Consider the following 15,392-nt stretch of genomic DNA (forward strand, 5'->3'; position numbering starts at 1 on the left):
CTTTTCAGGAGACAATTGCTAGCCCGCTCAACTTTTTATCCGTGCGGTGTTATATATGTTTACATTAATAATAATACTAATTCAATCTACGGCTATTCGTTAGTGAATCACTACATGTGAGTTCCTCGAAACATTTAGCAGACTGTGCTAAAAGAAGCCTAAATGTGAGCTCGCGAAGTGGTTTATACGCTTATTCAGAACTAAAGTTTTTCAAGCGTAGCCGTGAAAGACAGTGGCGCTATGATAGCAACGAAAGATAACGATTAACTTATTCTGCTTCCGGAAGTTACAACGGCATTAGAAGCAAACAGTGACTTAGGCAGGCAAGTAGAGTACTCTAATAAATAAATGTTCTTGAGCATTTAATTGTTAACCGGAACAAGACTGCTTGCTGGGAGAAACAATTACAACTGAAAATCTTAATTTCTCTCGTGCGCCAACTGCAGGCACTAAGGCGTCTCTGCGAGACGTGTGGGATTTCTTGCTTAATTTATAAATCTAAATAAATTTTCTGTAAACGTTCTGAGTTTTGTGGGATCAAACTTTCATTATTGCGTGCGACAGTCTCAAGGCTCTCCACGCTTGCGGCAAGAATCATGAATAAATTATGCGTGCATGTACCGTAATAAGAAATAACTGTCGTTAGATGATCGACCATAAAGCAGTAGCAGCAGGAAAAAACAGTAACGACAAAAGGGTGATCCCGTCTGATGATAAGATGGTGCAAACTCTGCTTGATTTGTCTGAAATATGTGGCGTCCACATGCAGCCCTACAGGAAGCCCTACATACCACAGGGTGCGCATATAGCAGCTGGTGTCGTATCTGATGTCTACTTGGATCTCAAAGACGACGTTTTTAAAAGCATGATTGTTTGGACACCACCATGCAAAATAATCTGCCTTCGTGGGTTGGGCTCGTCAAAGGCTATGAAGATACTGTTTGCCTGTGGGAAGTTGCCTATCATATAAAGGCTGGACTTGTGTGCTATCCTGTTCGCCCTTTCGTACCATGGCCCTTACAAAGCCATAAATGCCTTAAACTTGGTAATGTTTAGGACTTTTGCACCAAAGATCTGGTCTGTGCCAAATGCGGTGGGAATCACTATGTAGGTTCCTGTGAAAGTCAGACATATCGGTGCCCTAATTCTAAAGGTGAACATTTGGCAACGGATAAAGGATGTCGCTCAATGAAGGATGAACAAAAGGCACTAAATGAGAACGCCAAAAAGAAGGCAGCAGGAGATGAAAGCACGCGTCACCGTAGTTCTGGTCCAGCGACTGGAAGTGCCTCGACTAAGCAAGAAACAGTGCGTTCAAAGAATGACAAAGACACAACGTATCGAAAAGAAGAGGGGCCGCACTTTCTACTTCTCAGAGTCATCGTGGCCAGCGCTGCCATCAAAATCATCGGAACAAGTCTCTACAAAGACTGCGACCACAGTGGAGAACATTGCAAACACAGTACTTTACCGGTCTCAGCCACGACGAGGTGCAACTTGTCAATCGTCTGAAGATCTTGTCAATGTCATCAGATATCTAATTACCGGCGTCAGACACCAGCAGCATCAGCAGCAGAGCAACTTTTGGAGGCCCTCGTTCACGTTCTCGATGGTCTTCACTAGACGTTTTACCGGAAACAATCGTATCAGCTGTCAGTAGCCTCGCCCCTTTGTTCTGCAATGGAATGTCCGGACTCTGCGACCAAGGCACGCTGATCTAGTTCTTCGACTCATCGCTATGAAGACTCCACCAGATGCAATAGCGCTTCAGGAAACATCCGTAAGGAAAGAATAATATCGACTGCCAGGCTTCGTGGGTGTCCACAGTAACACTCGTTGAGCGGAATCAACTTGTGGCTTTTTCCGGTGTGGACGCGGCGCATACGCGCAATGCTTCAAAAGCATCAGTGTACGTACGTGCTGACTTAGATTTCGCGGTTCTTAACACAGACGACATCTGTTATGATGAATTTGTGTGCACAGGTGTTACTGTGAGCCTCAGGGGTGTGACTACGATGGTGGCGAGCATATGCAATTGGCCTACACATTCTTCAGATACCTCACTACTTGAGTGCTTAGTGTATCGGTGTGGTGCATCGTTTGTGTTACGCGGAGATTTTAATGCCCACCATCCGCGATGGTGTATCCATCCCCAATACAATCGTGGGGCAGAGATTAACCAGCTTAATATCAAGAATTATCTGCAAATACTGAATGACGGTTCACCTACATTTATAGGTAGAGGAAAGGAGCATTCCACTATAGACCTTGCGATTTCAACGAGAGATGTATGCTTAGCCTGGTCATGCGAAGCTGACCTATGCGGCTCAAATCACCTGCCCATTTGGTCAACACCAACACATGCTGCAAGCCGCCAGACTGCCGTCCATACAGTGACAAACTGGGACACGTTCCGTCTGCTGATCTCAGAGGTGCGTAAGTTTATACAGACAAGGACGTGTGGCCAGTTCATTGTGTACGTCTTGCGGTTCCTGCGAAACACTTCGGCACCTGATATTGGAGTGTCCCACTTTCATTGCGCAGCGCAAGTCGCTAGTGAGAGACTATCATCTCCTTAGCTTGCGGTGTACGACAATAGACGAATGTTCGAACCCCAGTGGTTGTGCGTCTCGACACGAGCAGGCTCATAGCACTCTCCTTACTTTTCTGGAATTAACTAACTTAGGTTCGCGTTTCTAACTTAGCGATTGTGCCTGCTATTTAACGTTTTTTTTTTGTTTTTTGTTTTTTTAGTAGCGTGACCTGCAGTGACCTGCAGTGACCGGCCCTACTGTGTGTGACCTGTACTGTGTGTTCTACTTTTATTATTTGGGATTTGTCATCTGGCTCTTTCTTTCCTCTTTCCTCCCCTTCTTCCTATCTTCCATTTCTATGTTTCTATCTCCTCCTTTCTAAACAGTAGGCAGGGGCTGTGCCCCCTTCTGGTGGCAGTTGCCAGCCTGCTCCTCGCTTTCCCTTTCCTGTCAAATGTAAATGTTTTTCAAATCAAATATTAATAATAATAATAATAATAATAATAATAATAATTAATAATAATAATAATAATAATAATAATAATAATAATAATAATAATAATAATAATAATAATTGTTCGTGGTGTAAGAATAATGATATAGCAAACAAGCTGAAAGTTAGAACGACCAAATGCTGAGCGAGTTGGCAAGGAGTGACGGCGCGTAACGTCATGCGTAGAAACACTGGCACTGGAAGATACAAGCGACTGAAACGTTAAGATGGAAGGCTCGTAATTAAAGGACGAATAGCATGACAGCGCTGTAATTTTGTTACGATTTAGCTCTGCTGTAAGGCATACTGCAATCTCATTTAAAAGGCGTCCACGAAGTAAATCACAGATGCAGAGCTAGAGCAATAAACATAGCCTTTTATAAAACCAAGTAACTCAAGCAGCTTGTCTTCAGCGCGTTATGCCATACCTTGCGCGTGCCCATGGGAAATCAGTGCTAAAGGAGCACTGCATATCGCTTTGCAGTCTCGCCCTTCTCATTAGTCGACAAATAATTGCGACGTAGTAGCCACTCGCGACGTTGCGAATTCGCTCCGCCATGCGCAGTGAATTCTAAGCGCTCGAATTTCGGTATTACGGTCCTTGGCTTTCATTGAGAAGAGTTTATTGATTGGAAACCCACTCCACGCGGTTTTTTATCTGTGCCTGCAATGGCGGAATCTCGAACCTTCCTTAACAATCTTTTTTACTCAGCCCTGCCCAGACTCCTCGTTTTCCTTGAGAAGCCTTTGCTCCTAATATCCAGCGATGCCTTTCTCTGCTTCACGCAGAATTGGGTCGCACCGCCTGCCTTAGTTTTGTTGCCGGAAAGTAATGTACGTTGTATATCCCCAATCAAAATAGTAATTGCAAGGAATGAAGGCACGCGCCATGGTACTTACGGGAGCTTCTTTATATTGATGTGAGAGGCATCTTGAGTCAACTTATTTGACCTGCTTGCTCTTTACCGTTCGTGATCTTTCCGGGCTTGGGATATCGGGTCTCTGCTTTGCACGGAGTTCTCTCTTTTCTTTCGAGGAAGAGTTTTTGTTTATTACACAAAGGTTAAGTTCGAGGCTTTCCAAGGCCGCACAAATGGGAATCAATCGTAAATTCTCTTTCCCGAATTACGGATGCATAAGATACGCAAACTGCAATCATCAAATCCATGTTGCCTGTCACAGTGGGTCATCAAGCGCATTTTAAGAACTCGCTCGGGGCACAACAATTTGACAAGCTTGCACAAAGGCTGTGTCATTATCTCAGAGTGAAGTTCATTATCAGAAAAACTATGGTCTGTTAATCATTCAGCCTACGTTGAAGGCACCCTTAACAGAACACTAGACAATGTGTACATATAACCATAAACATATCACTGGATCGGGTAATGAGTGGCTTATAGTACAGTCGGGACCGGAAAAGATGTCTTTATTCCAGTGCTTTCATTCTTAAATTGGTCAGTGATATGTTTTACTAACGTAGCCTCTTCACGTTAGAAAAATTCAACAGCGTTACTTTTCTCTTTATCTTTGGCCGACGTACAAGCAGGCTTGCCATGTAGCGTGAATGTCTGCGGGTGACGGGGAACACTTAATCTGGTTGTGCCCGCACTTCGACGTGAAAACAATGACGCTGCATACAGAACGAGCCTTTCACACGTGAGCTTTCAAGATGTCGTGATCCCTGAAAGGCGTGGAGTAACCAGGAAAGGAGTTCTACGCCTATTGATTGCTTTCCTTAAAGGCGCTGAATTCATCGATGTTAGATGCCACACCCATGTTACCATCGTTTTAAATGCTCAATCGGAATAATTGGCGACTAAGTATGCCAGACTAACCATATATCTTAGGCTAACGCCGTCCCAACCATCATTACCATCATTCGGCGCGGCAAGAAAATTACTTCCCACACTCAAAAATATTGAGATGCATGTGCGCCACAATAAGCAGACGGATGTGGCATTGTTAGCAATATTTTTAACTTTAAACCATCCAGGACATGCAAAGGTGAAGTGCAGGCATCCTTCAATGAGATTCGTACGCATTAGTGGACGTTAATTTGATAATTCAATATGTTTCGATGACTTCAAAAGCATATTCTCACCTTACATCATTTACTTTCATGAGTGACGCGAAATATGCTGATGATTATGGTCAACTGGGTTTTTCCAGAAAGTAACACATTCCGCCCCAAACGGATACACATGACTTGAAAAACTGGCGGCGGTATTGCAGAAGACAAGTGCTGCGAAAAGATATTGCCCCAACGTTTGTCCCGTAACCTTGTGGAATATCCTGTCCTCCTGCAGAGCACCCCAAGTTTTCAAAACAATCAGCTGCACCAACTGGACTCTTCGCTGCACCTGCCCATCCCAACATCTTATCTTTGCGCCTCCCCCTTTCCCCAGTGTAGGGTAGCAAACTGGATTGACCATTCTGGTTAACATTCCGGCCTTTCTGCTATTGGTCGTTTGTATGTTTCTTTTCTCTCTTCAACTTATGAAAATGGAAACTCGTTATACCATGGGTGCAAATCTGTGGCGTGCAAAGTAAAAAAAAAGAAAGTATATTTTTTTAGGCTTGATAGACGCACTTCAGTTTGAAACTTGTCAAACTGTTCCAGCTTGTTTATTATTCCAACCTAAGTTTCGCATATCACCTCATTTGTATTTTTGTATGTTAAATTTATCGCTTAAATTCGCATTTTTGGATGACCGATAATGCTAACTTTGAATTTTCTAGTAACGACACTGCTCCCAAAGTCATATCTATAGCCGGCCTAATATATCACCTCCAGGCACCGCGCCTTTACCAGGACTTTTTCCTTCTTTGTTCCCATTTTCTCACAATGCTGTATCGTATATTATAAAAAGGCAGCACAATGTCACCGTATTGATCAAAAATATATGGCCTGTAAGGAACTCGAAGGTTCTGCCGCGTAAGCAGTTCAGAAACGCTAGACACGTCTGCAAATTTTCTTCACAACGTTTCTTGCTTGCTGTTTTACTTTGTCTACTTATGTGCCTTTGAAGACGTTTTTTTAATGTGAGCGTGTTAAAGCAATGTGAAATTCTTCTTCTCGGATGGGCTTGCGCTGATCGTGTTCTAAGGGAGTTAAAGTGACAGAGATACACAATGAAATATTTATTGTTTCAAGTAGTAAATTGACTAAAAAAAGAGTGATAGAAAGAACCGCACTCATTCAAAAACAATTGTAGCCTTCTCCTACTATAACCATTTCAAGGTGTAAAGAATTTCAGAAAGTTTCAAGAAACAGACATATTTTTTTTTCTTCAGGTGGCATAAAAGCTAGACAAGAGTTCATAAAGGTATTTGCGTGGTACAATACATATTCATTTAACTAGGCATAAAAACCTCCATATACGTGCACAAGCATTTTCTTCGTATCATAGGAGCTTTGTTTTTTTAAATAGGCAATGCTCATCTAAGCCCGGAAGCTTAAGTTTTCTTGTTTTCCTTCTAACTAGAGGTATGGGGGTTTTCAGCGCGTTGACGTTAACCTTGCGTTTCTAATATATCTTTTATACACACGCCATGCCGGCCTTACAGTTAGACTTGTCTGGTAGTCATGTTGCTGCCCAATAAAAAAATTGGAGGACGCTTAAGCTTCGCCTTTAAGAGTGGAATGCGATAGCGTTCGCGGGCCCCGTTCGCATCGCGTTTTTGTTTCAATGGGCTTCACCGCAATACCTAACATGGGAAAGCCAGCTTACAAAGCCCAAGCTTACACCTATCTCCTTAAAGTCGGCTTCACCTTTAAACAGAAGTGCATTGCTGGGAAGACGTTTTTTCAGGGGCAATATAAGTCGTCTTCTATTGAAATGTGAAGGCCCTATCACCTTTTTTTATTATTTTATTAATTGTTTGCTATTGCCCCGATGCGCGCGCGTGTCCAAAACGCATTAGGCAGGCGAAGTCCCAATTTGACCTGCGGTAGGGAGCCTACATGCAACCTCTGGTTTAAAAGAGCGCTTGCATGTAGGCTCCCTAACCTGCCGAGGATGCGAGCGCCATCTGGATAGCATTTTCGCAAGTAAATTACCCGAGCACATTGTGTTGGTATGTTAGAAATGCTGGAAAATGGGTTTGTGCTTGAGTTTTCTCGTAACAGAATTATGTTTTCTCGTAGATTCAAATTACAATCCGACGCCACCATGTCTGTAGGTTGTGGTTAAGTGGTACTTTACTATTTTCTGACGGATTTCACTGTGACAAATTCAATTTTTGCTCACCGAAATTATGCACCACTTGAAGGGCCTGCGCGGTCGGGGTCGTTGGGGATGATTTTTTGCGCTACGGACGCCGACATCCTCGCCGACACCGGATTTTCTGCGACACGCGTTATCGCGTTAAAATAATAAGGATCCAATAAAGCACACAAAAAAGCACGCACTTTTTAATTGGGCTTCTCCTTTAAAACATTCTTATTGTGGTGAAGTAAGCTTTAGGAATACTCAGAGGAGATTCACGCATGCAGGGCTCGAGGCACTCACGTAAATACATAGCGGCAACGCGAGTGCACTGTACAGTTAGATTGCATGGATGGATGGATGCAAAACTTTAATGAAAGTCCTGAGGTACGCGACTCAGCGCTTGTCTCTTTTTTCTTCTCTCTCTCTCTCTCTCTCTCTCTGTATCTTCATTCGATAATCAACTCCAGTGAGGTCGCTTGTAATATTGTCGTTCTTTTCCGGCATCATAGAAGGGCCTTATTTATTTTCCTGTTGGTACGGTGTTTCACGGCCATGCGCGCATTCTATATGAACGTCCGAACACTTGCAGTCGCTTGTAGATTGTCAATTACGTATCATTGCACATTTATGTCGATGTCGCACTGGGAAGATGGATGTCTCACGTTTCTGGAGGCTGCAACGATGTGGATTAGTTAGAGCTTCTCTTAGGTGACAAAATAGTTCCTATTAATATATAGAAAAACAGAGAACACACAAATTCTAACACAGGGAGCCGAAGACTAAAAGTAATCAATAGTGGTGGAACAAACAAAGTCTCTCGAGCCTACGTTAAGACAAGGAGCCTACTCCCCGACGCCGAAAAGTGCCCTTGTCCGAACTTAGGCTCCTGGTACAAAAATAATTTGTACACAGAGTCCGCTGGCGCACATTATGTACTCAGAGTTACTCCGATATGTCCAAGGTCTCTTTGGGCATATCGAAGTAACTGTGAGACTGAAGTTCTCGCTGATGCGCCCCTTGAAAGCAAGGACATTCAGCCTTATAGGCACACTTTTGACAGTACCAGACAGGCCAGCATGAAACATGTGGCGCACATTTGTTTGTTTGTTTTTTGGCGAAAAGTTCGGGTCTGTAAATTGCTCATGACGTATAAAAATGTCACAGTTTCGCCCTAAGGGCGAAGCAATGAATGCGATAGCAACACAGCAATGTCATACGAAGTAAGGTGAGCGGCTTTGGTAGCAACAACACGCAGAACTGTTGTCGACGCCATCGGCGTTTTGCCCGCGTTAGCTCAAAATGCGTGCGGCGTTGGTGACTGTTGCTGGAGCCTCTGATATAGGAGGAGGAGGTGTTTATTAAACATAAGGAAGAGACGCTTAATTCTGCAGCCCATAAGGGAGCACGGCGCAGCGTCGTAGGGGATAGGGGGAGTAGGAGGTAAAGAAAAAGAGGCCTCTGATATAAATAGGCACTTGGTGCCGCAGCTAAACGTCGCCTCCCTTCCCTCCCCCTCCCCCACGGCCTCTCGCGCGTCCGAAGAAGGCGCGTTTGCTCTACATATATGGTGATTGTAAAGGAGAAAAGAGACGCCTACTTCTGCAGCCCTTAAGCGAGCACGGCGCAGAACGCGCGTTTGTTCTCCGCCGTGCGTTCACTCCCCGTGAAAGACGCGCCCCTCGCGCCCTTTCACTCGCACATACAGCGTTCGGCGCGCGGCGACGATTTCATCTCCAAATGACGTCATACGGAACCTCACGGCGACGGCGACGGCGACGGCGACGGCGACGCCGACGGCAGAAATCTGCTTTTGAGTGTCCATATAATTGCTATCGCAATAAAAAGGGGCAAGTACATGCATTTTAAATGAAGATGCCTATCCGTCCGAGTTTATTATCTTGAGACGCATCCGCTTACGCCAGCTACAATGAACTTAGCGTAAACGGCTTTTGGTGCAAAAGGAGCAAGCACGTACCGCTGCTGCAATTAATGATAGCATTATAACAACAGAAAAAAGGGAAGTACCAAACTCGCCGAGCTGAAAGAGACAAAAGGAAAATAAATTAAAGCCTTTCTACGACGCAGAAAAAGAACGGTAATATTACAAGCGACATCACTGGAGTTGACTCACGAATGAAGATACAGAGAGACAGAGAGAGAAAAGAAAAAGAGACGAGTGCGCCTAAATGTGCGACAGCTGCTGGAAGAGCACCAGCCACGATGTTGTCTCGTGCAGTCTCTCTCCGTGCTTCCAACATCCGTTTGCTCGAGCGACCTGTTTGCCAGCACAAGCGCCGGTGTAATCAGATTGCTGCATAATTAACGTCGGCCCCACAAAGCGGGTCTTGAGGCCCGCCTGTGCGGTGGCAAATACGTAGAGTCGCGATCGCTCGAGTTGTTGCTCGTTTGCGCGAGCGCATAGTCGAAAGGGCGGGCGAGGATGTACCAGGGCCAACGAAGTATGGGAGCGCCAGCTGCGCCCTGCGCTTACGGATACGGCAGCAGCAGCAGCAGCAGCAACAGCACCGCTTCTTCTGCGTTTCATGCTGAAGAAGGCTTGCGAAAGAGCAAAGCGGGCAATGACAGCAATCGCTTAAAGAGAGGAAAAACGCGAGAAATATCCTATTGGGTTGGATGGAACAGGCGCCGTCAAAATGATACGGTTTATTTCTCTCTCGGGAGAAATTCGAACCGAGTTGGGCTCCAGAATGCCTTACGAAAACTAACAAACATACGGGATGGTTTCCCCTGTCGCTCAAATCGTGCTTTCGGTGCTCGGGGGCTAAGCCTCCATAAATGAAACGTTCACGTCTGTGCCTCAGGCTGATTGATTGGAAAAGGTGTGCTGTTATTGTAAAAGAAACTTATAACGCTGGAAGAATGCAGTTAAGCAATCTGAACTTTATTCTATTCCGTGGTTGACAGCATGGTCGCTGCGATAGTAACTGAGGAAACGCGCGACTGAATGCGAGGCCGCAGGCAGAGTGAGAGAGAGGTAGCGCTTATTTAAAGGAAGGCGGGCAGGTCTATCGGAGGCAGCGTGCTGTGGTGTGCTGTAGCGTGCTACTCTGCACAACGGGTGATAGGGACGAAAATGTGTGAAAAGGCATGATGACGACATAATAGAGGAATGCACAACGGTTGCGTAGGCAAGTCCGATATTGTTCTCTGATTATCCAAAAAGGTGTCCTAGATGTTATGTATATATCGCTGCTCCATGGTAACAGACTATGAGGCTACCCTTTTTTGGCATCTGTCCTGCACACCCCCTAAAACTCGCCACACACTAGAATTTTGTTCACGCCTTTTAGTGGAATTTCATTTGAGTGAGTATGCTCAGCCGAGATGGCATGTTGCTCCCGCGGCATCGACTTACGAATAGAGCCTAAATGTAAAGCACGCCGTCGACAAACAGCGCCGCATGATCGACTGATCTTCACCGTTCTGTGATGCGATATGTAGGTTGTGAAGCATTGTGTTGTTCAGATTGAAGATGCGAAGTGTCAGACTCAAGCCAGAGTATAGGGTTGGTCTTTTGAGCCCATCGTTACCCTAGCCTTCGCCTCGCGGGTAAACATGTACTCGCGAAGAGAAATGCTGCTTCCTGAAAGCTTCGCGGACCACATATTCCAGCGTGTCCGCTGAATATATCTAATTTTTCTTTTAATGTCTGTGTCCAGCAGGCATAAGCATTCGTTCAGTTCAACGTTCTATGATATTGCGTGGAAGTAGATTCACTAGAAACCCTCAAGCAAGCCTCCAGGTTTCTATGAGGTATAAGCGCTCTTCTAAAGGTCGCCAATGTAGGACATTGTATTCATATGAATGCTACCAGACATTACGTTTCGAAATGGCTGGATATGTGTTCGAGCAAACTGGAAGCACAATTAAACAATGCCATTGCTGCTGCAGAATAAACATCAGAATCACATATTCATGAATGCACTACTCTCATCACGTATATTTGCTCCAATTACAATACCTTTGTTGGATTCCGAAAAATATGTTTTTCATCCATTAAACATTGCTTTGACTTATCAAGCAAAGCTGACGAATAAAATAGCATATATGGATGCAAATGTTTGTTTGTTGTTGCAGTCTGTTTTTTGGCAATCCAATCTTTCACTGAAGTCCGGTTGACATGGCTATATCATTAGTTTCTTGATTTATAACGACGCACAGTCGCCTGTCAGAGGCTGCGGCGAATGAACAAGAATTGATGGAGCATGAAGGCGCGAAATGGCGACTCTATGTTTGCCCCCGATGTTACGTGGTGCGGTCGATTTGGCTTCTCTTTTCGGTACCATGCCGCGCAGCACTAGGACGCAAGCACCGAGAAATCACTCGGCCTAGTTCAGACGCTGATTCTGAATTCCTCGCGCGATGGTTGCTCCTGCACAGACAGCAAAAGAAATGCCAATGTGCTTCCGCAGCACTCGTCACCGAGCCATCTGACTTCGCCGAGGCAATTCCCATTTCCAGTCACGCCTCTGGTCCACTTTTTGACCTGGGAGCCAAGCCTATATACCGGAGCGAGAATGTTACTCTCGGAGACACAAACGACGCCCAACGGACTGTTATTCTAGTAGCGCATTCATTGTAGCGTGGCTATCGATAATGTTTCAATAGAGTGCCAGCGACATCACTGCTGTCGGAGTGTCTACTTCACAGGATGGGAATAAAAGGCATTTATCTATTCAGTACTGTATACCCCATAATACTGGGGAAAAATAGGGAGAGCCAAAAATGAGAGCAACAAGGTAATATAAAACCCGGAGCCACAATGATACAAAGCAGTCAGCACATCCAAAAGAGGCAGTGCATGCATTCGTAGTATAGGTGCCCCGCGTGCTAAAAAAAAAAATGTCATTTGATGCACCGTAACCTTTGGCAAGTTGTATTCAAAATTCAATTGCATATAAAAAAGAAACATTGAACCGCAATGCTTCGCTAAGGGTAGCACATGACTGAAAAATACATTCATGAATGATTCGCGGAATCCACCTTTCTGGAGCGTCTAGGTATTTGTGGTAATAAATTACGACGCTTCATTGCTTGAAACAGAATTTTTATTTGATATTTTGTTCTACGTGTTTATCTCAAATCTTAACTACACAACTTCATTATTTATACTAGTGAGTCTGTCCTAATATCATACTGTAGCACCCGTGGATGCGGGACGCTATTGGGTGTCACTATTCCCAATAGTTATGCCATATCAGATATGAGACTATTTCTGTGTGATTATACTAGTGTGGCATCACTGTTGTATAGCCTTCTCATGGACAGGTTTCGTGTAGTTTCTGGTGATAATCATACATCTAATCCTGCATCCATTAATCATGACATTCGACAAGGTTTTATTTTATCCCCCTTCTACTTATATACATTAATGACTTACCAATTTGCATTAAGAACTCGTACTCCTTACTTTACGCCATAACTTTCGTCGCTGTGTCTCCCATATCTAACCAGCAAGCTGATTTAACCTCTCTTGACGAGGGGTGCAATTCTTATAGATTATCTAGTAATACATTCAAAACTAGCTTCATGCTTTTCTACTCACCCAATTAAAAGGGCAAATTATTTTCTTGTCCCTGTGTCAACTCCGAAGCTATTTCTTTAAATGATAATACGTCCTTTCTACGAGGTAGAGTTAACACCTATTTGAATATAATAACAATATCGCTTCTATATGAAAAAAAAAAATTGTCGCAGTTTCACCCGAAAGGCGAAGCATCAATTGCAATAGCAACTTAGTAGAGAGCTATGCGGAGTAAGGATAGTAGTTTTATCAGCTGCATAAACTTGGACATGCAGCAGCGCCAGCAACGCGCAGAACTGTTGTCGACGCCGTCAGCGTTTTGCCCACGTTCGCACCGAACGCGCGTGGCATTGGTGACTGTTGCCAGGGCCTCTGGGGGTGGCTCGGAGGTTTTCGACGAGATCAAAACGGGAAACTCGTCGATCAGCGTCGGAAGTCTTTACCACCTTCACGCCTCGCAACGTTTTATTGCGATAGCAATTATGTGGACACTCCAAAGCAGATTTCTGCCGTCGGCGCCGCCGTCGCCGTCGCCGTGAGGTTCCGTATGACGTCAACGGCGATGAAATCGTCGCCGCGCTGCAGACGCTGTATGTGCGATTGAAAGGGCGTGAGGGACGCGCGCTTTCACGGGCAGCGAACGCACGTCGGAGAGCAAACGCGCGTTCTGCGCCGTGCTCCATGAAGGGCTGCAGAATTAAGCGTCTCTTTCCTCCTTTCCATATATAGAGAGCAAACGCAACTATTTCCGTCGCGCGAAAGCCTGTGGGGGGACGGGAGGGAGGGAGGGAGGGGAGACGACGTTTAACTGCGGCACCAAATGCGTATTTCTATAAAAACGCCGCGCGCGTTCGGTGCGAACGCGGGCAAAACGCCGACGGCGTCGACAACAGTTCTGCGCGTTGCTGGTGCTGCTGCATGTCCAAGTTTATACAACTGATAAAACTACTATCCTTACTCCGTATAGCTCTCTACTAATTTGCTATCGCAATTGAAAGGGGACGACGACGAAGTGTCTTCTTGATAGAACACTTGTCTCTGTGCTCTCTGAATTTTTGGGGAAATCTTCGCCTTTCGAGGTGCCTCGCCTCCCCGTCTTGCGGCCATGGACGCGGTGCACTCCACAGGCCCCCCTGGCCAGCAGTCGTCACGGCCGTCAACCGCAAGGAAGCGAGTTGGCTCCCCCAGCGACACCGAAGACACCGAGCTGTACTCTATGTCGGAAGACGACTCATCCGACGACAGCTTCATACCCGTCCGGAGCAAGAGGGCGAAGAGAAAGATCGTCAACACATCGCCGTCAACTCCTGCGAGTACAACGACTATGAAGTCAAGGCCTGCGCGCTGGCCACACGTCATCATCTTTATGCCGGAAGAACCCTCAAGCAACCTACGACTACTGAACAGGCAAGCCCTATCCATTTTTCTGGAATGTGCGGTGCCAGATCAAATTAAGGACATCAGAATAAATCCACGGAAGAATATACTCGCCATAGACGTGTACAACGTGAGTGCGCTTGGAAAACTTCAAGCAATCACGGAGCTAGGCGGCATCAAAATGCGCCCCTTTATCCCGACCGACGATACATCCATAGCCGGTGTAATTTATGACATCGACATTGCCATTCCCAATGATGACTTACCTAGCCTCATCAAGCCGGCAAACGAGGGCACTATCATTACTCAAGTGCGCCGCCTTGGGAATACGCGCTGCGTAAAAGTAATTTTCAAGGGGGATTGTACACCATCCCACGTTAAAGTCGGACATTTCCGTCATCCGGTTCGACCATTCATCCAGAAGCCGCTTCAATGTCATCAGTGTTTCCGGCTAGGACACGTCAAGGGCGTGTGTCCCAACCCGCTACTGTGTCCCCGTTGTGCTGAACCTCACGCAGAAGAGACCTGCGGTGCCACGGTTCTGAAGTGCGCCAACTGTAATGGCCCTCACGCTGCCTCTTCGAAAGACTGCCCCCGCATCAAGACGGAGCGCGCGGTTCTCAAGCAAATGTCCAGAGACAATTCGACACACAGGGAGGCAGCCGAAGTAGTCCGGCGTCGGCGTCGACGTCGGCACCGTCGTACGTCTTCAAAGAAGGCGCATGCTCGAAGTGATAGTGCCCACTCCACTGCGGCACCACTTAGTCGCGCCGCGAAAAGGCCCACCACTTCCACGAAGGAAGCGGATAAGACTCTTTCTTTAGAGGAATGGCCTACGCTACCGAGCCGCTCCCTTGCCAAGGAACCTCAGAAGGTCGTCGTCCAACCGGAGCCTTCTCCAGTCATGGATGATGCACCTAAAACAGATCGTCAAGTCATTTCGGTTCTGCGTTCCCTCATGGACGCCATCCGAGCACTTTTAGTCGACATGGGGACAACATCTGCTCGAAGCGCACTTAAAGTGCTGGACGCTTTAAGCCCAGTGCTTGAATCCCTCAACTAGAAAGATGGCTACCCATACCCCATCCTTCCGAAAAGAAGTCAAGGCAGCGTCCGTCATCCAGTGGAACGCCAGAGGGCTAAAATCACGTCTTTCAGATTTTCGTCAGTTTGTGTACACCAATGCGTTTCCACTCATCGTCATTTGTGAGCCCAACCTGTCGAAACCAATG

General features: G+C 45.8%; 1 protein-coding gene across 1 annotated transcript in view; it reads right to left on the reverse strand.

The window, feature by feature from the left end:
* The window catches only part of LOC119440692 (dorsal-ventral patterning tolloid-like protein 1), a 26,471-nt gene extending 24,321 nt beyond the window's left edge, over positions 1 to 2,150 (reverse strand). Inside the window, exon 1 of the mRNA XM_037705582.2 lies at positions 2,130 to 2,150. Within this exon, the coding sequence (XP_037561510.2) occupies positions 2,130 to 2,150 (21 nt within the window). The remainder of the gene's footprint in view (positions 1 to 2,129) is intronic.
* Positions 2,151 to 15,392: the final 13,242 nt, after the last annotated feature.

This window comes from Dermacentor silvarum, chromosome 2 (assembly GCF_013339745.2).
Source record: "Dermacentor silvarum isolate Dsil-2018 chromosome 2, BIME_Dsil_1.4, whole genome shotgun sequence".
NCBI classification, from domain to species: Eukaryota; Metazoa; Arthropoda; class Arachnida; order Ixodida; family Ixodidae; genus Dermacentor; species Dermacentor silvarum.